Source organism: Notamacropus eugenii, chromosome 7, assembly GCF_028372415.1.
Source record: "Notamacropus eugenii isolate mMacEug1 chromosome 7, mMacEug1.pri_v2, whole genome shotgun sequence".
Lineage (NCBI taxonomy): Eukaryota > Metazoa > Chordata > Mammalia > Diprotodontia > Macropodidae > Notamacropus > Notamacropus eugenii.
This window is the reverse complement of record NC_092878.1, coordinates 47,595,583-47,620,748: the sequence shown is the minus strand read 5'-3', so window position 1 is coordinate 47,620,748 and position 25,166 is coordinate 47,595,583. Positions and strand designations below refer to the sequence as shown.

General features: G+C 38.7%; 1 protein-coding gene across 1 annotated transcript; it reads right to left on the bottom strand.

Moving 5' to 3' along the window:
• Positions 1-616: 616 nt before the first annotated feature.
• Positions 617-23,186, bottom strand: COCH (cochlin). Its single transcript, XM_072622516.1, has 12 exons — positions 23,087-23,186; positions 22,315-22,371; positions 22,058-22,102; positions 18,379-18,535; positions 16,855-16,988; positions 16,286-16,348; positions 14,833-14,877; positions 14,593-14,740; positions 5,955-6,058; positions 4,680-4,906; positions 3,914-4,430; positions 617-1,742 (listed from the first exon to the last, which is right to left on the bottom strand). Exons 2-12 carry the CDS (start codon positions 22,346-22,348, stop codon positions 1,567-1,569), a joined length of 1,650 nt encoding a protein of 549 aa, XP_072478617.1. The 5' UTR covers positions 22,349-22,371; positions 23,087-23,186; the 3' UTR covers positions 617-1,566.
• Between the last annotated feature and the right edge of the window lie 1,980 nt (positions 23,187-25,166).

The window sequence follows — 25,166 nt, the reverse complement described above, 5'->3', positions numbered from 1 at the left end:
AAAGGTGTGAATAGGCTTTGTCTTCCTGTCCGTTACCAAGAATGTAATTATTTCTACAAGAAATTGATTGGCAGAACTTCTTGTTCGGTTTTGTTTTGGTCAAAACTAGTTAGATGCTATTGAAAGCCCTTTTTATTTCAGTTAAAGTTCTCCAGTTTTAGAGTGGCTTTAATAAGAATTTACACCAAGGTGTGGGGGAGTTGAAGGGTGAGGGGAAGAACCTGTTGCTTTAGAGTTATACTGGGTTGGTTGGCAGGCAAATGATTTTAAACTGATGGTTTATTTGATTTGCCTCTCTTAGTTGGTTTGTTCCTATTTAACCTTAGTAAGAGAGGCAGTTTTATGAACATCCATTTATGTGAAAATAATTAATAATGCTAATTATTAATAAAGTCTTTTCTCACTATGAAACAGGGTCTCTGGGGTCACCCATTCACTTTGTTATTGTTTGTGCTTAAAAATAACTAAGGCATGTTTCAGTAATGACCTTTTCCCCAGTTTATCTCAATAAGTGACCCTTTTCCTCCCTCTCCTCTCCCACTTCCCTCTCCAATCATTGAAATAATCAGATTCTATAAGTAAGAGTGGAGTGTTAGGCAACTTGGGATAGCACAGATATTAAAAGATTTTTTTTATTGCTCAAACATCCAAACAGTAATGTTTCATCCCTGTATTTTCATTCTAAGTTATTTGCAGTATGTATGTATTTTTCCTTTGAGTTATCTTCATGAAAAATGTTTACAACATGAGTTTAAATCTTGTCTTTTTTTGTACATTAGAGATTCTTATAGTACTAGCCAATTTCATTTAAACTTGTACAAAAATTAAGGATATAAATAGCAAAAGACAAGGCACTCCCCCCACGTTCAGCGTAATAAATTGCTAGTCATAAGTTATTATAAAAATACACTACTTAAAGCTTGATAAATGATTCCTTTCTATCTCGTAAGTCCTTTTACAGCTAATGAACACATACGAAATGAATAAAATACCAAGAGATCCTTCTTGAGTGCATAATGTTAAAGAAACATCTCCAAATGAACAGAACATACTTGGATCAAAATACTGTTTTGTCTGTTATGACCATGACATCAGCCATTTTGGCAAGCTTTGAGAAACTTAAGAGCCACTTCTATAATTAGACAGGTTCCAATGTGTCTTTTTTATTTCTCACATTTGACAGTTTTTCTTCTTTTTGGAGGAGGTATCTCTGCTTTCAGACCAATTTGCAGTTACTTTTTATTTGTGATAATTTCTGTTGAGCTTACAAAGATGTCAATTGACATTAAAGGGTAACTAACTTTCCCTAACCAAAATTGTGAGTATTTTTGTAGATAAGAAATGTGGTGCTTCCAAATACCGTCTTGAATCTTATGCCTATCATAAAGCCATGAATGTAAAACGTATAGTGTCTACGTTCGATTAAGTTGTTGGAGATTGTTTGAGAGGTACTAACATCTTTAGAATAATGTTATTGTATTAATCCAAATACTTTATGTATTAGAAACATCAGCCTAAGCAATAGAGACCTTTATAGCATTTCTTTCTGCTGTGAAAATGTCACCTTTATTGTTGTGATTCCAAGAAATCTCTGCAAATACCTCTAACTATATCAGTAGCTATCTGTTCTAATCCTGAGAACTCTCTTGTGAAGAAGGTGTGAGTCTCCTTTGGTTCAGAGGCCATATCTTTCAGGTCGTCCAAAGGTGCCCAAGCCACACCAATAGAGTAGACGGTGATACCTACAAGGGAAGTATTTCAAAATGAATTAAATAAAACTAGCTGACATACACAGTCAATTTACCTTTAAGTATAAAACTTGGTTTCACATTTTACATTCATACACAGTTGCATAGGATAGATTAAGGGACCAAACTGTGAGCCCAAGCTTCCTGTCTCATGAACAGTCAAGTTAATTGGGGGTACTGAGATTAGATGAGTGTGAGGTTAGATTGCTGGATCACAGATCAAGCTCGCAACACTGAAATACGTTTTCTGTAACCATGTTAACGAATGCTTATAATGAGCTCTCCCCAAAACCCAAAAGCATTAGGACAACTTTCTGCAGGTCTGCAGACTTCTTTACCAGCTCTGCTGATGATGTCATGCTTCTTCCTATGAGGAGACTAGTATACTCCCATCATTCTCTTATCCTCCCACCCCCTGTGAAAGGAAGAATCCTCACCTTCCCTTAACATGCAGAAAAGTTAAATGGAAAACTTTAAGCAAGAAGGAAAAATGGAATAAAATGGTACCCAACTAAGCCCTTAGCTACTGGTCAAAAAATAATTAAGAGTCTGTTAGTCTCAGAAAGCTTTCTTAGCCCCAAGTAAGTCCTGTTAGAAATGAGAATTTTTCTTGGGTCTGACTAGAACCACTCACCACGTATTTCCTATGCAGTAGTTGTATTTGTCTAGTTCCCAAACATGTAAATAGCCTTTGTAAAAGTCTTTCAGATTCTTAGCGTGCTAGTGCCCTTCTACATGATGTGGATGTTAGATTTCCCCAAAAGACTTTTGTATGGGAAGTATTAGAATGGGTCCTAGTCATTTACCCCCTTTGACTTCAACTTCAGCAGATCGTCACTATGGTTCTCCAAGATTAACAATTAGTAATTGTAGCAAGAGCAAGCACCAGTAATATGACAAGTGCTACTTGAAACAGTTTCTGATAGAATTGCATATTCTCAACTCTACTTACTTCTCTTGATGTTCACGCTATTTGGAACTACTGTTAGACTGAAACATTGCTAAAGTAGGTGCTGAGTTACTAGACCTAGAACCTCACTCAGTTTCAAGTATTTTTTGAATCATACTATTTTACCAAAATGCAAAGGAAACTAAAACAAGAGTATTCCAACAAAGCCTCGATGGAGATAAAATGTAGGAAACTTTGAGTATTCAGAAACGTGGCAGATGGATTACTATGAGCAACTACAAAGTAATGCACTTATAAGGAAAAATGATGTAAGATTTCTTAATAATTCATAATAGTTTGTATCTAACAGTTCTATTCTAGGAAGGGAGCTAAAAAGTCCCTTAAGAGTATTTCCTGATTAAACCTACCTGATGTACCACCAAGAAGATGGACGTTTTGGAAGCAAAACTGAAGACATTCCATCCTTACATAAAAGTCCTAATGCTTCTGGGTTCAAAATGCAAATATTTGTTTACCTCAAGGAAAATATATACTAGAAAAGCCCTAGCTGGAGAAGGGCAAGTAAAATGATAAAACAATGGGAGATGATATCTATTAAAAGGGCCTAAAAATAAGGTTATTTGTCTTAAGAGATGACTGAGGAGAACTAATGAACAAAGTAAATCCATGTGTCCACTAAATCCAAGGATATTAAAATGACAGGAATCTCGCTGTGGGAACATTGTAGAGATAGAGGAGTTTGTATAGATTGGAAAAAAATGATTCAAATAGGATCTAGATAAATCCATAGGTATCAAAGTTAATGCCAAAGAAGACAACTATCCTATTCTCTTTTGTATTGCTTTTGGAGACAGAGTTTGACCAGTAGAGATATCATAGGATCATAGATGTAGCACTGCAAGAGACCTTAAAAGACATCTGGTGGAACTTCTCCCCTCCACCCCTTCCCCTTTTTTTTAACATGAAAAAACAGGCTTAAAGAGAAAAGTGACTGGCCCAAAGTCACACAACTAGTGTGTGTCAGAGGCAGGATCTGAACCCAGGTCTTCCTAAGATCAGTACTATCCACTACATCAAGCTGCTTCTCTAACAAAAAAATCAAGTTCTGATGACAATTGTTTTCTTCCTTAAAGAATATAAAAACATATGAATAATTTCTACACTAAAATGACTGATTACATAATAAAATAACCTTGCTAGTAACATTTCCTCAGTTTTCTCCCAAATCTTACCCGTGTAGAGGCAAAAATGTTACCTGCTTTATGAGCAGCAGCAGCAGGAGCTTGGACATCATCATAGGATTGCCCATCAGTTACAATTACAAGGAAGTTTTTATTGGGTCCATCCCTCATGGGGCCAAATACATTTCTCACAGTGAAAGAAATGGCATCCCCAGTGGCTGTCCCACCACTCATGTAGCGGATGTTCCGAATGACAGCCAGGACATTCTCCTTGGTGGTATAGTCAGTGAAACTGAACTCTGTACGCTGATCATAGGTGAACTGTACTGCAGCAATCTTGGCACCAATGTCAGAGATCTCAAAGGTCTTGGCTATATTGGAGACAAATTCAAGCATAAGGCGGAAGTTACTATCTCCTACGCTACTGGAGCCATCAATCAGGAAAGCGATGTTAACGGAGTTGTAGCAGGTCTTGCTACATATCATCTGCTCATGCGCACAGAGTTTCTGGACCAGGGGCTTCACATATTTGGTGGTGCCAAACCAGCTTGGAATGTGGTAAGAGAAGAAACCATTACTCCGACAGACGGCCTGACAAGCAGAATAAAACACGAGAGGAACCCTCAGAGAAACTTTAATATTGCTTTCTTGTTCTCACAAAAAAGAAAAGATGATTCAGTTATGGAAAAAACACCATAAACTTGGACTCCTGCTAACAAAGTTCAATTGAATAAGAAGAAAACCCTATTTCCCTAGAGCAGCGTATGAAGCTCCAGCACAAAATCACTACCCCAACCTAAACTGATAGGACACCCCAGCCCTCTCTCCCAACCACGTTACCTTGTCAACAAAGCCAACATCCTGAACCATCCCCAGTTCTTCAGGTATGGGTTTGGCTACGGAGACAATGAATACATTAACACCAAATTCTCTGGCCACAATGCCAGCTTCCTCTATGTCATCAGAGGGCCAGCCATCAATGAAGACCACCACCACCTTTGGAATGCCTTTTCTCACTCCACTGTCTGCTGAGAAAAATTTTTGGGCTGTGTGCTTTAAGGCTTTCCCTAGGATTCAAAGAGAAGAGGATTACTGAAGTAGCCTTCACCACTTGCAGGAACTGATTTTCCAATTACCTATAAAGAACTGACTGATGGAAGAAATTTTTCCAAATTATTTCCAAAACTCTGGCCCCCAGTCAATTTAATTCAAAAAAATTTATTACGTGCCGACTGTATATGTTCTAGACACTTTCTAGACACGAACCTTGCCTGGATGATGCTTATGTATTCTGATTGTCTTTAAGATCTACATTATTCCCATACCACTTCCCATAAACCTTACTTATTTCAGAGTAATTTTCATAGTAACAAATTAGAAGTCAGGAAGACATAAGTAGGTCCTATACCATGGAAAATCTTTTGTCCCAATTAGCAACTTACTAGTTACCTGAAGTGCTCAATAGAACTGAAAGTCTTTAACAACAGTTAACAACCCAAACTCTGGCTCTGGTCTTTTGGGGCAAGTCCCAACCCTTCTTAATTCTAGTGCTTTCCTCCTTTAATTAGTTCCTGTGTATTCTGTACATATCTTACTTTGTACGTATTTGTTTTCATATGGTCATCCCCATTAGAGGATGTAAACTTAAGGGCAAAGACTGTCCTGCTTTTTGCATCCCCAGAACTTAGCATGGTGCCTTGCACATATTAGGTACTTAATAAATGTTTATTGATTTGTTGATTGACCTGTACAGATATAATTACATACTCTTTCAGATTTGAAGGAAGATAAATAACAGGATAAATAAATATTCAGTGATCATGGCTGTGCCATGCCAATTTAATAAAAATGACTGCCATCAATAATTACAGAATTATTGATATACTGGTTATTAAACTTGGTTCCTTTGCTTTCTTCTGTACACTAGGGATACCTATATGTGCCATGTAGCCTAGTTACTCAAATGACTGTGAGCATTCTAAAGGAAAAAAAGTCCCCAAAGTTGTAAGATTTTTTTTAATCCAAAAAATATTTTGTGACAGTGTCACAAATTGCGAGATGATTTTCCATTGTTAATCAACTGTCCCTAGGTCCTCCAACCCCAGGTATACTTACCTGTATTGGAATTGCCCCCTCTGAAACCCACTTCCTTTATGGCAAACAAAACATCTTTGGCTGAAGTAAAGTTTTTCAGAAAAAATTCAATTTTGGGATGTTCACTAAGAGGAAAACAAGACAAAAGTTATTCCCAACAGAATGAATAAAAATACATTCTGAATTTTTTAAAATAACTAATAGCATTTATATAGCAACTTTAGGTTTGTAAAGCTCTTTTATATTTATTTCTTTTTATCCTCCCAACAACCCTTTGAGTTAGGTGCTATCATTATTCCCATTTTACAGATAAGGAAATGGGCTGAGACAGAAGAAAGTCACGTAGCTAGTAAGTATGCTGAAGTAGAATTCAAACTCATCTTCCTGCCTCCAGGTTCAAAACTCTATCCACTACACCACCTTCCTCCTCTAATGTAACTGTTTATATTTCTCTCCTAACAACACGGAATCATGGATGCAAGAAACAGAATCCTTGGTGTTTATTACTAAAGATGGGAATGTTAGTAACTAAGCAGTTAAGGTTACTGAGCCCAGGACTCCAGCTGGAATAGGTAAATACAGTGACAGCCCAAAGTTTTGAACAGAGGAAAAGGATAGTTTAGAGAAAATTAAGAAGACATCTTCCATTCTTAAATCTACATGTTATTCAGGTATTGATTTGGAATAATGCATTGCTAGCTGAGGGTTACAAGCATTTCAATTTACTTCTAGAAGTATTCTCTCAGGGGTGTGTGTGTGTGTGTGTGTGTGTGTGTGTGTGTGTGTGTGTGTGTGTGTGTGTGTGTGTGTGTGTGTGTGTGTGTGTGTGTGTGTGTGTGTGTGTGTGTGTGTCTGTAAGTTATTTGTTAGTGTCACAACTGTGCTAAAATACCAGTACTCGGGAATCTGTGATTTTGGAAGTGGGAACTTCCTCTACCTAAATAAACTATCTATAACTTAGTAAATAAATCTTAGAGAGTTGTCTGAAGTTTAGAGATTTAAATGACATTCTCAGTCATACAGCTAGTTAAGTACCAGAGACAAGATTTGAATCAGGTCTTCCTGACTTCAGATCCAGCACAGACCCATCACTATCGTGGGCTGCCTCTGCAAATTTATTGTATTGCTATTATACTTTTCCATTCATTTTTTAGATATGTAGATAAATAGGTACTTCCTAGTTGTAAGACTTAGAAGTCCTTAGCCTTGCAAATAGTGGCTTGCTAACAGTGAGTAATGATTTATAAGGGGCAAATAATATTGATTACCTATTAAGCTTTTTTTTTTTTTACTGAAGTATGCCCATGACATATTTGATGAATGTCACACATTTGTTCTAATCCAGCAGCAGCTGGAGAAAGGGCTTTTAATCCGGAATAATTACCTCCCTGGAGCAGCTAGGTGGTGCAGTGGATAGAGCACCTGAAGTCAGGAAGACTGAGTTTAAATCCCTGAGTGTAAATCTGGCCTCAGATACTTACTAGCTGTTTGACTCTTGGGAAATCACTTAACCCTGTTTGCCTCAGTTTCCTCATCTGTAAAGTGACCTGGAGGAGAAAATGACAAACCACTCCAGTATCTTTGCCAAGAAAACCTCAAATAGGGCCACAGAGTTGAACACAATTGCAAAACATCAAATAACCACAAACAAAAATTACCTCCCTGCTCCACAGAAAATATGAAACACAAAATACCCTGAGAGAACCCAGCTCTCTACTCTAGGCTGGTCCTTGTATCATACTGGAAGATGATGTCCATTCCCAGCATGGACTGTGGGCCAAAGGGCAAGTTGAACAGGAAAGTATGACAGAACAGTTACACATGCCTTTATAGGGTGATTCCATTGCTTTATTTGACTTTCTGTGAATTTCTAATTCTGGGGTGCCCATGTTAAAATCTAAGTTTAAAAATATCTGCAAAACCCAAATCTATCACTTTTCATTATGTGCCATTTTAAATTACATTTGCAAGATAATTGAAAGACAACTGCATTCAAAACCTTTCTTGTTTTTTCCCATTTAATAATAATTTTTATTGTGAACTTGACCATCATCAATGGAACATTTCAATACTGAAAGAACCAGAACTTACTTAAGAACCTGAATTTCTGTGAAGTATAGTTTATTTTTCACACACTTTTAAGGCATGAATGATTGAAAGAGTAAACATTTAATTTCTTAGTGCTACTGCTGGAAAAATTTTAATCACCTGACACTTAAGAGTTAATGTTACGATCTGAAGCTTAGCTCTTTTTAAACTCAAAATTATAACCATCCTTACAGAAGCTGACATACTCATGCATCCCCACCCCCAGAACATGGGCAACAGTGGTCTACATCAGCTTTCTCACTTTTAGATGGGCCGTATCCAAGCAATCAGTTGAGTAGTTGCCATAGTAACAGAGGCATTATTTTTTTTTAAAATATATACTTGAAATTCATGATTAAATAGGTGTCAGGGACTCTGCGGAGGATGAAGAGGAAGATTTGTGCTCCTGGTTTATGAGCTGGAAGGTTTTAATGTAAAATCTAATTTGAACAGAATGAATGGTAAATTGAAGACACAGATAATTACATCTTAGAGCGGAGGCTCTGGCTAATTCACCAATGACCAGATGAGGAGATGCAGGGAGGAGTCAAATCTAGGGGTCTAATGTCTTAAATTTGCGATGCATTTAAAAGATTAGTCAAACCTATAAAGTTTATGAGTTCTGGGACTGGGCTAGTTCTCAGAGGTGTTTCAGCTTTGATGGCAAAGGCTGAAATTGGTACTCGTAAGAGTCCACACCTAGACAGTTTAAATTTATGCACTGGCATACAGAACTTCCTAGCCTTCAATCTGATAGTCCTAGAAGTTTAAAAACTTTATACTTATTTTTATTTATCTTCATATCTGTTGATCTGAAAAAGTACAGATTCCTGCTCTAGTATCTCGTTGTAGCATAAAGGTTATGATGGGCTCCTCAAGTCTGTGGCAGTGGAATGTATGGTACAGGGAAAACGGTAACAGCTCTGGCATTAGAGAATCAGGATTCACATTCTGCCTCTGTCACTACTTGTGTGACCTTGGACAAGTCACTTCAATCTTTCTGGGCTTCAGTTTCCTCATCTGTAAAATGAGAGCTTTAGACTCTTGCCATTCAGTTGTTTCAGTCATGCCTGACTCTTTGTGATCCCATTTCGGGTTTTCTTGGCAAAGATACTGGAATGGTTTGTCATTTCCTTCTCTAGCTTATTTTGTAGGTGAGAAAATTGAGGCAAACAGTGTTTCAGTGACTTGCCCCCAGTCTAGTAAGTGTGTGAAGCCAGATTTGAACTCAGGAAGATAAGTCTTTATGACTTGAGGCACAGAAGTCTATCCAGTACATGAGAATTTAAGAGAAATGGTGATCACCATTTCATCAAGAACAAATCATACCTTGATTTCTCTTTTATGACAGGGTTACTACTGATCACAGAAATTACCTAGATATAGTATACCTAGATTTTACCGAAGCATTTCATAGAACCACAACCTCAAAGTTAGAAGGGATTTCCAAAGCCATCTTATACAGGCAATATCTAAACAACATATCCAACTAGTTACCAGCTTTTGGACTAGAGATTTAGAACCAGAAGAGACCACAGATGCTATCCCGTCTAACCTCTTCCTTTTATAGATAAGGAAACCGAAACATGAGGAGATCAAGTGATTTACCAGGTTCTCCCAGATTAGGAAACATTGGAGGTGCCCTTGGAACACAAGTTCTATAACTCCACAGCTGGTTATTCCACTGTCTCATACTGCCCCTCTATTTATCTGAAGACTCCTATATAGAGGGAATAAACCCACTACCTCCCAAGGCAGCCCCATACACTTTGGGATATGATAATTTTTTTCCTAAATTTGCCTTTTTACAGCTTCTACTCATCACTTCCAATTAGGACAAAGGAGCATATTTACATTCTTTCTACCACCTAAAAATCCTTCCATTACTTAAAAATAGTTATCATGTCCTCCTCCTTCTCCCTTCTAAGTATTGTCTTCTTCCTTGGTCTTCTCCCTAATCTTCATGAACCCAAGATCCTTCACCATTCTGGTTGCATTTCTCTTATCTGGTTCATCAATGTGAATTCCAAACCATGGAAACATGATACTCTAGATATATTCTGACCAACCAGAGTACACCTATACCTTGGCTCTAGAAATCATACCTTTCTGAATGCAGTCTTAAGAGTTCGTTAGGTTTCCTAGTATTGAATTGAATCTGCAATTCACTAAAACTCCTAAGTCAGAGGTTCTCAGTCTTTTTTGTGTGTCATGAACCTCTCTGACAGTCCATTAAAGCCCATGGACCCTTTCTCAGAATAATGTTTTTAAACTCCACAAAAGAAACATTGAGAATTACAAAGGAAGCCAATTATATTGAAATGGTTATCAAAATATTTTATTGTATTTTTTAAGACTGATTCTCCCTATTCTGCCTGGTTGGAAGTACAAACGTTTCTTATAGGCCAGATCTCACAAATAATCATTTTGGAAGCTTTGGCCTGTCATGTGTGTGACATGGGTCAGGTCACCTCTCCTTAGTAATAGTTTAGACATCCAATGAGTATAGGCTGCTGAAACTCAGAATTCCCAAGCTCATCTGATTCACCAGCCTCAGCTTCCCCCATAGCAGCGATTAAAAGTTTGTGCTATCATGCCTAAATAGTTATCTATCTATCTATCTATCTATCTATCTATCTATCTATCTATCTATCTATCTATCTATCTATCTATCTATCCATCTACCTACCTATCTACCTATCTACTTATCTATATCTATATATCTATACCTATATTTTAAAAGAAGTTCACAGATCCCTGCCCTAGATCTTTTTCAGACAAACTTTGATCTAGCCATACCTCTTCAATTTGGCAAAGTCTCTCAAGTATTATTATGGATAAGACGGAAGAGCATGGACTACCACTATGGTAAGATAGATTTAAATATATTCAAATGACTGTTTCTAAGCAGTAGGGATTAACAGGTCACTGTTACCCTCAGAGGTCTCAGGGAAATGACTGAAGATCTGTGACCTTTATCTATGCAGTTCAACAATTTGTAATCAATGACTTCAGAGAAGTCACAGATGACATGCTCATTGAATTAGCCAATTCTATAAAGTCAGTTTAGATAGTTAATATATTAAATCACAGATATCAGATCCAAAAGAGATCTTGATAGGACAGAATTACGGGCAGAATCTAATAAAATTAAATTCAGTAGAGATAAGTATAAGTAACATTCTATACTTTTGAAAAATCAACTTCAACCAGGACTACAGGGCTGGTTCAATATTAGGAAAACTATTAGCATTATCGACCACATCAACAACAAAGCTAACAAAAACCACATGATTATCTCAATAGATGCAGAAAAAGCTTTTGACAAAATACAACATCCATTCCTACTAAAAACATTGGAGAACGTAGGAATAAAGGGAACTTTCCATAAAATAATAAGCAGTATCTATCTAAAACCTTCAGCAAGCATTATATGCAATGGGGATAAGCTAGATGCATTCCCAATAAGATCAGGGGTGAAACAAGGTTGTCCATTATCACCACTATTATTCAATATGGTACTAGAAATGTTAGCTGTAGCAATTAGACAAGATAAAGATATTCAAGGAATTAGAATAGCCAAAGAAGAAACTAAGTTATCACTCTTTGCAGATGATATGATGATTTACCTAGAGAATCCCAGAGATTCAAGTAAAAAATTACTTGAATTAATAAACAACTTTGGCAAAGTTGCAGGGTACAAAATAAACCCACACAAATCCTCTGCATTCCTATATATTAGCAACAAAGTTCAACAGCAAGAGATAGAAAGAGAAATCCCATTTAAAGTTAGGGTAGACAGTATAAAATACTTAGGAGTCTACCTGCCAAAACAAACCCAGGGACTATATGAACACAATTACAAGACACTTTTTGCACAAATAAAGTCAGATTTAAGTAAGTGGAAAAACATTAGTTGCTCATGGGTAGGCCGTGCTAATATAATAAAAATGACAATTCTACCCAAATTAATATACTTATTTAGTGCCATACCAATTAAACTATCAGACAATTACTTTCTAGAGCTGGATAAAATAATATCAAAATTCATTTGGAAAAACAAAAGGTCCAGAATATCAAAGGGACTAATGAAAAGAAATGCTTGGGAAGGTGGCCTAGTGCTACCAGACCTTAAACTGTACTATAAAGCAGCAATTATCAAAACCACTTGGTATTGGCTAAGAAACAGAGAGGTAGACAAGTGGAATAGACTTGGCACTCAAGATGCAGTAGGCAAGGAATATAGCAACCTTCTGTTTGATAAACCCAAGGACCCCAGCTTCTGGGATAAGAACCCATTGTTTGACAAAAATTGCTGGGAAAACTGGATAACAGTGTGGCGGAAATTAGGCATAGACCCATACCTGACACCGTACACAAGAATAAAGTCCAAATGGGTACATGATTTAGGTATAAAGATTGATACCATGAACAAACTGGAGAAGCAAGGAATAGTGTATTTATCAGATCTATGGAGAAGGGAAGAATTCTTTACTAAAGGAGAGATAGAATGCATTATGAAATGCAAAATGGATAACTTTGAGTACATTAAACTGAGAAGTTTTTGCACAACCAAACCCAATGCAACCAAAATCCGGAGGGATGTAGTAAATTGGGAAAAAATTTTCACAGCTAAGCTCGGGGATAAAGGCCTCATTTCTAGAATATATAGAGAACTGACCCAAATGTATAATCATACAAGTCATTCCCCAATTGATAAATGGTCAAAGGATATGAACAGGCAATTTTCAGAGGAAGAAATTAAAGCTATCTATAATCATATGAAAAAATGCTCTAAATCACTATTGGTTAGAGAGATGCAAATCAAAACAACTCTGAGGTACCACATCACACCTATAAGATTGGCAAACATGACAGAACAAGAAAATGATAAATGCTGGAGAGGATGTGGGAGAGTTGGAACACTAATTCATTGTTGGTGGAGCTGTGAGCGCATCCAACCATTCTGGAGAGCAATTTGGAACTATGCCCAAAGGGCTACAAAAATGTGCATACCCTTTGACCCAGCAATATCGCTACTAGGACTATATCCCCAAGAGATCATAAAAATGGGAAAGGGTCCCACATGTACAAAAATATTTATAGCAGCACTCTATGTAGTTGCCAAAAACTGGAAGTCAAGGGGATGTCCATCAATTGGGGAATGGCTGAATAAATTATGGTATATGAATGTAATGGAGTACTATTGTGCCATAAGAAATGATGAACAAGAAGACTTCAGAGAGGCCTGGAAGGACTTATATGACCTGATGCTGAGTGAAAGGAGCAGAACCAGGAGAACTTTATGCACAGCAACAACCACAGTGTGTGAGAGTTTTTTCTGGTAGACTTAGATTTTTGTAATAACACAAGAACTTCTGAAAAAAAAAAAAAATCCCAATGGTGGACCTCAAGGCAAAATGCCTTCCACACTCAGAGAGAGAAATATGGAAGTCACTCACATAATGTAGCAGATCATGTCTGTGTATGTGTATCTGTTTGTGTATCATGTTCTGATTTGTTATACGGATTCTTTCATTTATCTTAGTCTGACTACATAGCATGACTATAGTGAAAATATACTTAATAGGAAAGTATATGTAGAATCTATACAGAATTGTATGCAGTCGTGGGGAGGGAGGGAGGTAGCGGGGGGTGGGTGGGGAGGGATAAAATTGCAATTGTATGGCAGTGATTGTTAAACATTAAAAAAATAAAAAAATTAATAAAAAAAAAAAAAGAAAAATCAACTTCACTAGAGGCTTTCCTTTTTTTAGGGGATAAATCATTTTCACAATTGGGCTTAATGATGATAATAGTTGAAAACCACATCGACATTTAACTAAATGAGGTTAATGTTAAATACAGATTTCTTTTTGCCAGAAACCAAATATCCTCATATCTGAGTCTCATCAAGATGGACTGGAATTGTTGAGGTATGAGGATAAAATGTCTAGGGCTCATAAGACAACAAGATGGTCAGAAATAAGAAGTGCCTGATAGCCTGGAAAGCAAACAAATGGCATGCATCATTGTGAAAAAAAACCCCACAACTTTTCTCAACACAGACACACACACACACACACACACACACACACATATCCTTGGTACTCAGCACAGTGCCTAGCACACAAGAGATACTTAATAAATGCTTATTGACCCACTGACTCTTGAAATTATCTCAAATTACTATGTACAATTTTGTATTTACTTATATGCATTTATGTAGTATGTATTATTCTGATATATATGTGAATATATCTGTCTCTTTCTATGTGTGTATAACTCAAAATAATACACACACAAATTGAATTCCCTAACATAGAATGTTAACTCCACAAAAGCAGGGGCTTTATTTTGTCATTGTATGCTTAGTGGCTAGCACAGTGCCTTATATATAGGAGGAACTTCATGAATGTTTGTTGAATTTTCTTGGCTTCCCTACCATTGCATCATAGGGTTTGTTCATAATACACCTGCCATAGATACAGTCCTTCCATCTATGGCTCCTAATTCTGAGAGGTCATTTGCTCTATTACTCAAGTCTCCTGACATTTTGAAATATAGGTACCTGGCTTGAACAAGTCCCACATGTGGCCCTTCTGTTCCAATCCCCAACATCAGAGCCACTTTTCCGACAAAGTTCTTTTGTAGGTTAAATCTGCGTTGTCCAATATTAAAGCTTCCATCAATCAGAAAAGCAATATCTGCTTTACAGTCTATAAAAAAGCAAAACAAGTAACTTCACTCAGAAGTCCTAGAAAGACACAGACTAAGTCTGGACGAAGTTAAAAGTTTTGAGTCATCTTACCTTTGTTTCCAGCCTTTTTGTCAGATGTCTTCTTCTGTCGTTTACCTGAAACACAGCAAACACCCAATGCCATTACCAAAAGGAGGAAAGGAAGTTCCAAAGTGGAAAACTGAAGCCAAGAGAGGAGAAAATAGTAAGGACCATCATTCTTAAACAGATTGATCTATTTCTTTGGGTCACTTTCAGAGGTAGAGGCAGTAATATCTCCACCAAAGAAACTAGAAGTCAGGAAACAATCTCTCCACCAAAGAAACTAGAATCCAAGACTCTTAAGAACTTAGCTGGCTATATCTCCAATCTATAGACCATTAGAGACTTCCAGAGATCAGATGTTTAGTTCTCTAAGGCCCATGAGGAGGCTTTGAAGCCAAAGAGGTTAGAGACCTTGTCAGGAGGGAGAAAGGCAAAAAAAAAGGATCTCATTTGCACTTCTCTGAGGTTCAGTTTCTTCTTCTGTAAAATGGAGAAGATAATACATATACTATCTATTTCAGAGAGATGAGATAATATTCATAAAACGCATTGTAAACTTTAAGGCATAATTTTATGTGTTATTACTTTTTATCATTGTTATTTCCCCTCTCATATTTGTGCACTTCCTTTCTATGGCTTTAAATCCATGAAAACCTTAGGAATCAATCAATCAATCACCATGCATTTATGAAGCTCTTAATATGTACTAGGCTCTAGGCACAAAGAATGAAACAATCCTGGTCTAAAGAATTTAAAATTCTACTGGGAAATATAATATATACACAAATAGTAAATGCAAAGAAATTTCATGAACATTAACATCCGGGAAGGTGGAAATCTGCATGTTAATAAGTGTATCAACATTAATTAACTAATCAACAATGATTAATTAATATAACTGAAGGAGGGCATTCCTTGTCTTCTTTTTTCTTCGCCTAGGAGAAAAAGTTTAGGAGGATTTGGTGACTGAAAGGATTTCACCGTCACAGATTCAGAGCTAAAAGGGATCTTAGAAGCCATTGTGTCCAATACTTTCATTTTATAGAAAGAAACTGAGGCTCAGAGAGTGATTGCCTTAGCACATACAAGTGGCAAATGACAGAGGCAGGATTAGAACTCATGGTCTTAAGACTCCAAATATGGTACTTATTTGACTATACCAGGAGCTCACAGCACACTTTCACTTTTTCCACTGGATAAGACCAATGAGTGGTGATGTAGTGAATGGTGGAGAATGGTTGTTAGCACAGTTCAGGGTAGACAAAAAGAATCATGGGAAATATGCAAGAGAATATTGTATGTTCCTTCTCATACCTGTCATTTTATGCAAGAGCAAAATTCAGCATATTTATTTGGCTTCTCTTTAACATCATCACAAAACAATTAAAAGGTTGACTCAACCCAATTATTAGAATACACTTATTTCAACTTTTCAAATTTTGGGCCAGGCAATTGAAATGAGAGATTCCACACTTCTTACCTGCAGGTGGACGTGCTGTGGACACTGCCCGTCCTGTGGCTTCCAGACCTTCATTTTTGCTTTCTGTTAATAAAATAAAAAGATCATTTTTTTCTCCTATCTCATCACCATCAGAGATTAAGAATTATTCAGGACTAAGACTGAGTAGGATGAAGGGCTGGTTAAATCCTGAATGCTGATTGCTCCTGGGAACAAACTGTGACGTTTCAGCTGTGAAGAACCAAACTTGACCCCATATGGACTGTAACAACAATCCCCCCCTTACACACTACTTTTCAAGTCTACTGTTACTGTCTAGATGGTCTATAATTCTACTAATACTGGATCGGTCCTCTAACATCACATGGAAAAAAGTAGAGGGATACAGAAGTTAAAAAACTCTTCTCTTTTCACACATATTCCACCAGACTGAGCACCAGATCCCAAAGATCACAATCACTGACATCAATTGATGGCTTCAGTCTTTGGGACCAGCAACGGAACTAAGGATGCTAACTTAAGAAAGGTAGGCAATGTTGCAGCCTAGTGACACTTTTTTTTCCAAAGAAAAGGAAGCTAGTTGCACCTACTGGACACTGTGAAAGATGAGGACCATCGGGTCAGGGTTTGAGACTGGATGCCATTGGAAGCCACTGAAGAATAGTTTTCCCGGCCAGGAAGACCATAGACCCGCACAGCCCCTCCTGAGCTGGTGATTACACCCCTGAAACATAATAATAATGGGTTGAACAGCAATTAAAACTCACATCTGAGATCATAGGATCATAGATTTAGTGCTAGAAGGAACCCCAGAGATCTACTCCAACCTTCTTATTTTATAGATGAGGAAACTAAGCCTCAGAGAAGTGAAATGACTTGCCCATATAGATAAGAAGTGGAAGAGCCAGAATTTTAGCCCAGGTCCTCAGACTAATCCAGAACCAAATGATAGTTCTCAAAAACTTTATAGGAGCTCTAGGGACTGGAGTAGGTTGTCCGGACTGCAGTGCTCTGCTGCATCTAAGTAAAAAGGCAAGATGATGGAATGAAAAGAGAATCTGACTGGAGTCAGAAACCCGGGATTTTAGTACTGAGCTTGACACTTACAAGTCATGTGGCCATAGGCAAATTACTCAACCTCTCCAGTCCAAAGGTTTTTCATGAGTGAAATAGAGATAATAATACCTGTACTACCTACTTTTTTTGAGGATATACCCTATAAATAAGAGGTCTTATTATCTGTAATTCTGATAGACACCATGGCATACAGAATAGTATTTATTCAGGAAGGTCTCGGTAAAAGACTTGCCCTGACCCTTTCCAGTTGTGTGACCGTAGGGAAGTCACTTCACTTTTGTAGGCTTTAATTTCCTCATTTGTAAAATTGGGATAATAAGTCAGGTAGGACCTACTCTACAAGACTGTTGTGATACTTACATGAGATAACAAATGTGAAGCTCTATGTAAATACCAGTTACTACTTATTACGAGGCAAGGAAATACATCTCAGCTATTCATGCAAAGAAGTCATGTAAAGATTCTATCAATCTTGTGTCTGTTTGTTTTTATAATAACAACTGTTTAGAGTTGTAACAAAATATCTCTGGGGAAACGTGCCCTCTTAACTTTTTGAATGACAGATAGAGACTACTTTTTTTAAAATTTCTCAGATTAACCGAGTTAATAACGATCTCAGCACAACTTTCCAGATTTTCTAGGATGTGCCCTTGAACCACTGGACTTTGGATTTCATTTAAAATAAATTAAAAGGGTGAGTCCATTCTTCAGCTTACTATTAGTGTGGGGAGCTACAACGTATTTTAGAATGAAAGAAGTCTCAAAACAGAGGGGACCCTGAGAGGAAATTGAATCCATTTTGCCTTTTTGTAAGAACAATCTCTCAGGGGGATATTGAGGAACATCGTTTGTTTGTTTTTTTTTTAAAAGAGTTAAAGCTTCCCCTGAAGCTTTATTTTATTCCATATAAGGTTTTGAGGGTATCCAGGAAACCTTTAAAAGCTGGTTGTTTCCTACAACCAAAATGGACAAAATAATGTGAAAGTGGGAGATGGATAAAACAGTCACTCCTGTTCTGACATGATCACTAGGCTTACCTGTGAATAGCAGCTCCACAGATGCTTGAAAGAGAGGCATAGACTATGTTCCCAAAGACATAGAAATCCTGGAGAAGACACCCCCCTGGGCAAAGGACATCAGCTTTCTCCTTCCTGATATCAAGTCCTCTTGTAAAGCATGTGATAGCAATAGGAGCTGAAGAAAAAGAAGTGGATAACCAGCCCCATGATTTCTTTGTGGTAGCTATTTTCTTCTCTCTCTCTCTCTCTCTCTCTCTCTCTCTCTCTCTCTCTCTCTCTCTGTCTCAGTTCAGAAATATCTTGACTTTGGCCAAACTTGGTCCCAAAGAAAAGAAAAGATACCACTCTGTTGCCTTTTATTTGCTTTGTTTTGTCAGAAATGAAGGATTAGAAGTGTGGAGTATAGATGTCAGACTTTTATAATATGTTGACTAATTTTGCTGATTTTTTAAAAACTCATTTTAATTTTGCTATAAGGTATTAAGAAGGAAGGAAGAGGGATTCTTTAAGGAGTATATGTGATGTAAAAACAAAAGATATCAATAAATTATTGTTTTTAAGGGGATGTAGAAAAGAGGAGGAAATGCTGATGATGGAAAAATATATCAATAAAAATGTTTTGAAAAGAATATTTTGACTTATCTACTACAGTTTAGATTTTTATCAAGGCCAGGTAAGTATCTTCCCTAAATTGGATCCAGTCCTTAATTATGGATCTATTCTATTATAAAATTCTAATTTGTGTATTTTTTCAGGGCTGGTTTAAAGATTATGCTGGAGAGATGAGTTCGGGATGACTTAAAAACTTTGGTTTAAGAGCAGGATTAGTCATAACAATGGAGAGTCTTTACTTTCATAAAAGTGAAAAATTTACAAATCCTATTTTGCAAGTGCTACCTGCAAAGAGATTACATATGTAAAATTGTTTTTGAATGAGCCTATGATTAAATGTCTACATATGTGTAGATAATCTGAGCAAGATATCAGGTAGATAGTTCTCTGGTTTAAGAATGCTATTTCTGTAGCTATTCCCACAACACAGTACATATATATATATATATATACATATATATATATATATACATATATATATATATACATGCTTATGTAAGTAAAATAGTAAATAAAATATTCTTCCCTAATATGAAACAGAGAGGCATAACAGGGCATAAGGATGGAGGACTGGCCTTGGAGTTTAGAAGACCTAGATTCAAGTCCTCCCACTGACACATACTTTATAATCATAGACAAGTCTCTTAACCTCTCGTTGCCCAGGCAACTTCCTAAGATCTGTGTAAATTACAGGTGAGTTACTGATCCTCACTGGCGAAGGGGTTTCCACTAAAGGCACTCTGAGCCTCTAGAAGCAATTAGGTGGCACAGTGGAGATAACGTTGGGCCTGGAGTAAAGAAGTACTGAATTCAAATGTGACATCAGACACACAGCTAATGCAATCCCAGGCAAGACACTAACTCTGCCTGCCTCAATGTCCCCCTCTTTGAATTGGAAGTAATAATAGTGCCTCAACTTCCAGGTGAGGATAGGATGAGACATCTATAAACCACTTTGCATATTATAAAGTGCTATATAACACTAGTTATTATTACACTGATGAAATCACAAATCTAGACCAAAAATATGAACCAAAATAGTCATTCTCCATGCTTGCTATGGGAAAATATCTCTATCCAGAAAGACATCAGAAATATCAGAACAACAGCTTTTTAAACATGCTAAAATGCAAACTGGAAACTTATGTAAATATTAAATTTAAGAATGAATGGTAGCGGGTGCTGTCTTACAAGCATGCAGCTGAGAAATTTTACAACAGATTATGAGAAAAATTTACAGTAGAGAGAGTTCTGTTCAAATTCTGTTCTGTACCTAATGTATATATTTTTTAGGGTCAATAATGCTCAATTTAGTACTCTGCATTCTTGAGCATTCTTGGATAATCTGCCAAGACCTACTGAATCTAGAACTAGAAGTAAAAGTCTTCCCATAGGGAGTTTTAGCCAGGGCATAAGAGACCATTGTCTTAGCAGAGATTCATATCAAATGATACTTTATTAGCTGGAAAAAACCAATGTCCTTATAGAAGAAGAATCCAGTAGCCTCAGATCTATTATCTCACTGATTTCACTGAAATCACACTGGAAATCATCATCTTTTACATGTTTTGATAAGCAGATCAAAGTTTGACCAAAATCTCCTCTCTCCAACCACTTATCTTTAACCTCACTGCTACTTCACTCGCTGGCTGCCCATTTACCCCTTCACAATACTTATCTTTGACGGAAACCAAATAATAATACATTGAAAAACTGAACTCCATTTGTAAAATCCAGAAACAACAAAATTCCAAACAAACAAAAAATCCACATATACAAGGTTGGAAAACGCAAATACTTTCTAGAGTAAGAAATTAACCCCAAACTGTTGCATGTAAAGAGGTTCCCTATAGAGGTGCAGACAAATAAATGAAGCTTAATCAAAGCTTGTCGCCCACCTGGCCTATACCAAAGTTCAAATGCTGCACTCTCCCAAGGGATAATCTCACCTGGAACACAGATCTGGGGCAGAGTTGAGTGCTACTGGGCAGTCAGTGGATTCTTCGATACTGCCCGGAAAAGGAGATAACTTTCCTCATCCTGTGACTTAGAGAATCAAAGCACCTAGAACTGGAACATGTCTATTCCCTTACATGAATCCCATCTACAACACTGATGACAAAGGTATCATCTGGCTTCCATCCAGCTCGTTTGAACACCTCCAGTGATGAGAAACTCAGTACTTCACTTGGCAACAGTCTATTTTTTTTAAAACAAATTTTTCATCATACTGAACCAGAGCAAAACCAAACTCCTTAAAATTTCTACCCATTGCTTCTGTCCTGTACCACTTGCGTTCAAACAAGAAATCTAATAAATGTTTGTGACAACTTTTGAAGTATTTGAAGATGACTTCTCTCCTGACAACCTTCTATGTCCCTCTTAAATATTAGGATACCCACCCTCATTTCTAGAACTGACCCTTTTAAAGAGATTCCAGTCTCCTCAGTCATCATTACTGTCCAAAATAAGGCTTGTTTCAGAGTCCTTTTAAATGGGGGACCAGAGGTGAAGGCAGTCCTCCCGATTTGACTTTTGAAGACCATCATCTCTCTCTGGAGGCTGCAACTTTACCTTTTCTTAGTCTCTCCCCCTCCCTCTGATCTCAAATGGCAACTTTTTTCAGGGATAATCAACCAACTAGAACCTTCCACCTCCAGTTCCTTAACACCTTCTCTGTCTTAGGATCAGAGGTGAGGGAACTACCCCTAGAGTAGTAGGGCTGGGAGAAAAAGCCTGTGCGAGCTGAAAAGAACCATCCTCCAGAAGCAACTAGGGTGTAGGATGAATGAACAACAAACCAGTTTATTACAGCTTCAGAACAAGGACAGAGGTAGAAATCCCTAAAATGACAAAATGGTAACAAGCCCCAATACACCCGGTTTTTCCTCTCCCCCGCCCCCCATCCCCGCCAAGTATACACTTGGTTATTCCTCCCAAAGACTGGCCCAAGGAGGTTCAAGGTCAGGTTCTGGGGGTGGGTTGAACTCCTGGGCATAGCTCCCATTGAGAGGCCCAGAGTTCTCTGTAAACTCCTCATTCCAACCCCTAGTGTCCCATTCTCTCTAGCCAGAGTTGAACTCACCCGCCCCTTCGCAGTTCACAGGTCCCGGCAGGAGGAAGTAGCCACCTGTACAAAGAAGAGAAGAGGGTCCAGACAGCAGTAGCGGCTCTGGCTTCCCTTTTCTTCCTCCTCCCCATCCCACTGCCTTCTCGGGAGTCAAAGGAGAGGCTAGAAGCTAACCCAGGGCAAGATATTGGGGAAAGGGAGAAACAGGGTGAGAGGGTGAGGGGCACTGGGAGACAGAACTGAGGGGGTGTGGTAACCCACGAATTACCTACCGAGGCAGAGAACAGAGATCCAAGCCGGAGACATGGTGGCTCGAGGAACGCTCAGACCTGGAAGGAGAGAAGGGACTTCTGTGCGTTATCATCCCTTCCTACAGTTAGCATCAGGGGCAATCGATGTCCCTCCTAGAACGCCCCCACCCAGATACATCCCAGTCTCTCTTTCCCCCCGCCCCCCAACCTCTGATCTCCATGCACTCTGTCTACGTTGCCCCAGCTCCAGGGAATTGGGGCCTCCCCCCTGCCCGCACCCCTTGCCCAGCTGCCGGGCGCGTTCGGGACTCCCTTGGAAATTCCAGCTCCCTTTAGGATACAATGGGGTCATTTCTCCACCCGAAGGAAAAGAAAGGGGGCGACTGCTCGCTTCCAGCTAGGGGTTCATATTCCTTCTGTAGAAGGAGCCTTTGGGGTTATAACGGATCTAGGAGAGAAGGCTGAGGGGATGTCCCCCAGGTAGGAGAGAGTGCATGGAGGCACGCAAGAGGATAGGCAAGGGAGAAAGAAAAGAGGGAAGAGAGGGAGAGGGAGAGGGAGAGGGAGAGGGAGAGGGAGAGGGAAAGGGAGAGAGAGAGAGAGAGAGAGACAGAGCGAGAGAGAGAGAGAGAGAGAGAGAGAGAGCGAGAGAGAGAGACAGAGACAGAGACAGAGAGAGAGAGAGACAGAGAGAGAGAGAGACAGAGACACAGACAGAGACAGAGACAGAGACAGAGACACAGACAGAGACAGAGACAGAGACAGAGACAGAGACAGAGAAGTGGTTCTCCACCTGCTTGCTCGCTGTCAGTCCGGGTGTGCACGAGTGCAGAAAGCCCGAGCGCCTGGGTCGACTATAAAGAGTCTCCTGCGCGCATGGGCACTAGTAGGCCGGCTGCAAAGAGGGGTCGGAAATGGGGGAGGGCCTGGAAGCGAGGGAGGGGGCTGTGTGTGGGAACCGGGTTTCCCCTCGGGACTGGGCGGCGGTGACAGCCTGGTTCCCACTGCTCGTTCTCCTCCCTCCTACCCTGGGAACTTGCCCGGGGTGAGGCCAGGCTGGAGGCGCCTTGCACCACACGAGCTGCCCACTCCCCGCGGGGCTGCCCAGTAGCCTGGGGAGTCCTGAGGGCTCAGGCAAGGGTCACCTGGACCGAGCCCTTCCTTCCTGCTGGGGGAAGTCAGACACGGGGAGCCAACTGCCAAAGGATGGACACCACCATCCTCCCCTTTTCCCAAGGGAACCCCCAGAGGGTGGGCACGGGGATGGGGGGGGGCACAGACAGGAGCTGGGCTGTAGGTGCCAAGGACTCAGAAAAGTGGGTGGTGGTGGGGGAAGAGTAAAAATGCCCTGGTGTGAAGTATTCAGCCTTGCCCAGAGTTTCGTTGTGATTTCAATGGGAGAAAAAAGCATGACATGCAGTTGAGCAAGTGGGAGAGATAAAAACCAGGGTCAGATTACCAACCTCCACTTTCTAACCCGGGTTCTGTACCCCAGAGAGCAATTCAGCATTTGACTAGTGCGTGGTGGGATTTTATCAGGCACAAAACCTTTTTTTTTTTTTTGTATTTCTTTAAGGAGAAGAGGAGGCAGCAACTACGATGACAGCTTTGTTTGTCAAGTCTTACCTTGCGAGTTTGAACCTTGTTGCCCGGCAATAGGGCCCAATGCCTGATACATGTTTAATAAGTGCTAGTTGACGAACCACCATTGTAAGGGGGAGGAAATATTTATATATATATATATATATATATATGTACATATACCTATATATGTACGTGTATACAAAATAAATAGGTAGTTTTAGGGGAAAGGGCACTAGATCTGGGGAGAGGACTTAACAAAAATGTAAATCTGACAATTGAGCTGAGTGGTGAAGAAAGCATGTATTCTGAGATGCAGAGGTGAGATGGGAGTGCTTTCTAGACATGGGAGAGAGCCACTGTAAAGGCATGGACACAGGAGATGGTTGTGGAGAGATGCAACATCGGGTGTGAAGAGAAAAAAGTAAGCCAGTGTGGTTGGAGAAAAATATATTTAAGTTGACTAGAAGGGAATGAGCCAGGTTGTGTATGGCTTCAAATGACAAAAAGGTCAGTTTGTATTTTATCTTGGAGGAAATAGGGAACTATTGGAGTTTATTGTGTTTGGAAGGGAGGGGGTATTGACATGGTCAGCCCTAAACTTTAGGAAAACCATTTGGGCAACTATGCGGAGGATGGTTTGAATTGGAGAGAGGTTTGAGGTAGGGAGGCCAAATAAGCTATTTTCTTTTTTCTTTCTTTCTTTTCTTTTTAATTTATGAAATAATAAGCATTTCCTTAACATAGTATACTAAAAAAGATGATTACACACGAAACTGCAAATCTATTATGTATAACTTGATGTTCCTTTTAAATATATAATAGTTATGTAAATTCTCTTTTTCCTTGCCCCCATGACTACCATTAGACACAAATAGGCATATATACATTCACTATTATATATATAGGCTTATATATATAGGCATATATATATATACACATACAAAATCATTCTATATATATACATTTCTATTTATCAGTTCTTTCTCTGGATGCCGATAGCATCTTCCTTCATATATCCTTTGTAGTTAATTTGGGAATTTATGATAGTTGAAATGACTTATTTACTCAAAGTTGTTCTTAAAACAATACTGCTATTACTGTATACACTGTTTTCTTCGTTCTGCTCATGTTGCTCTTCATGATTTCATGCAAAATAGTCAGTCTATTTTAAAAGTCTGGGGAAGAGGCGATGAAGACCTGAGCTAGAGTAGTGGTTGTATTCAGTAAGTGGAGAAAAGGGACTGTATCTGAGAGATGTTATGATAGCGATGATAAGATTTGGCAACTGA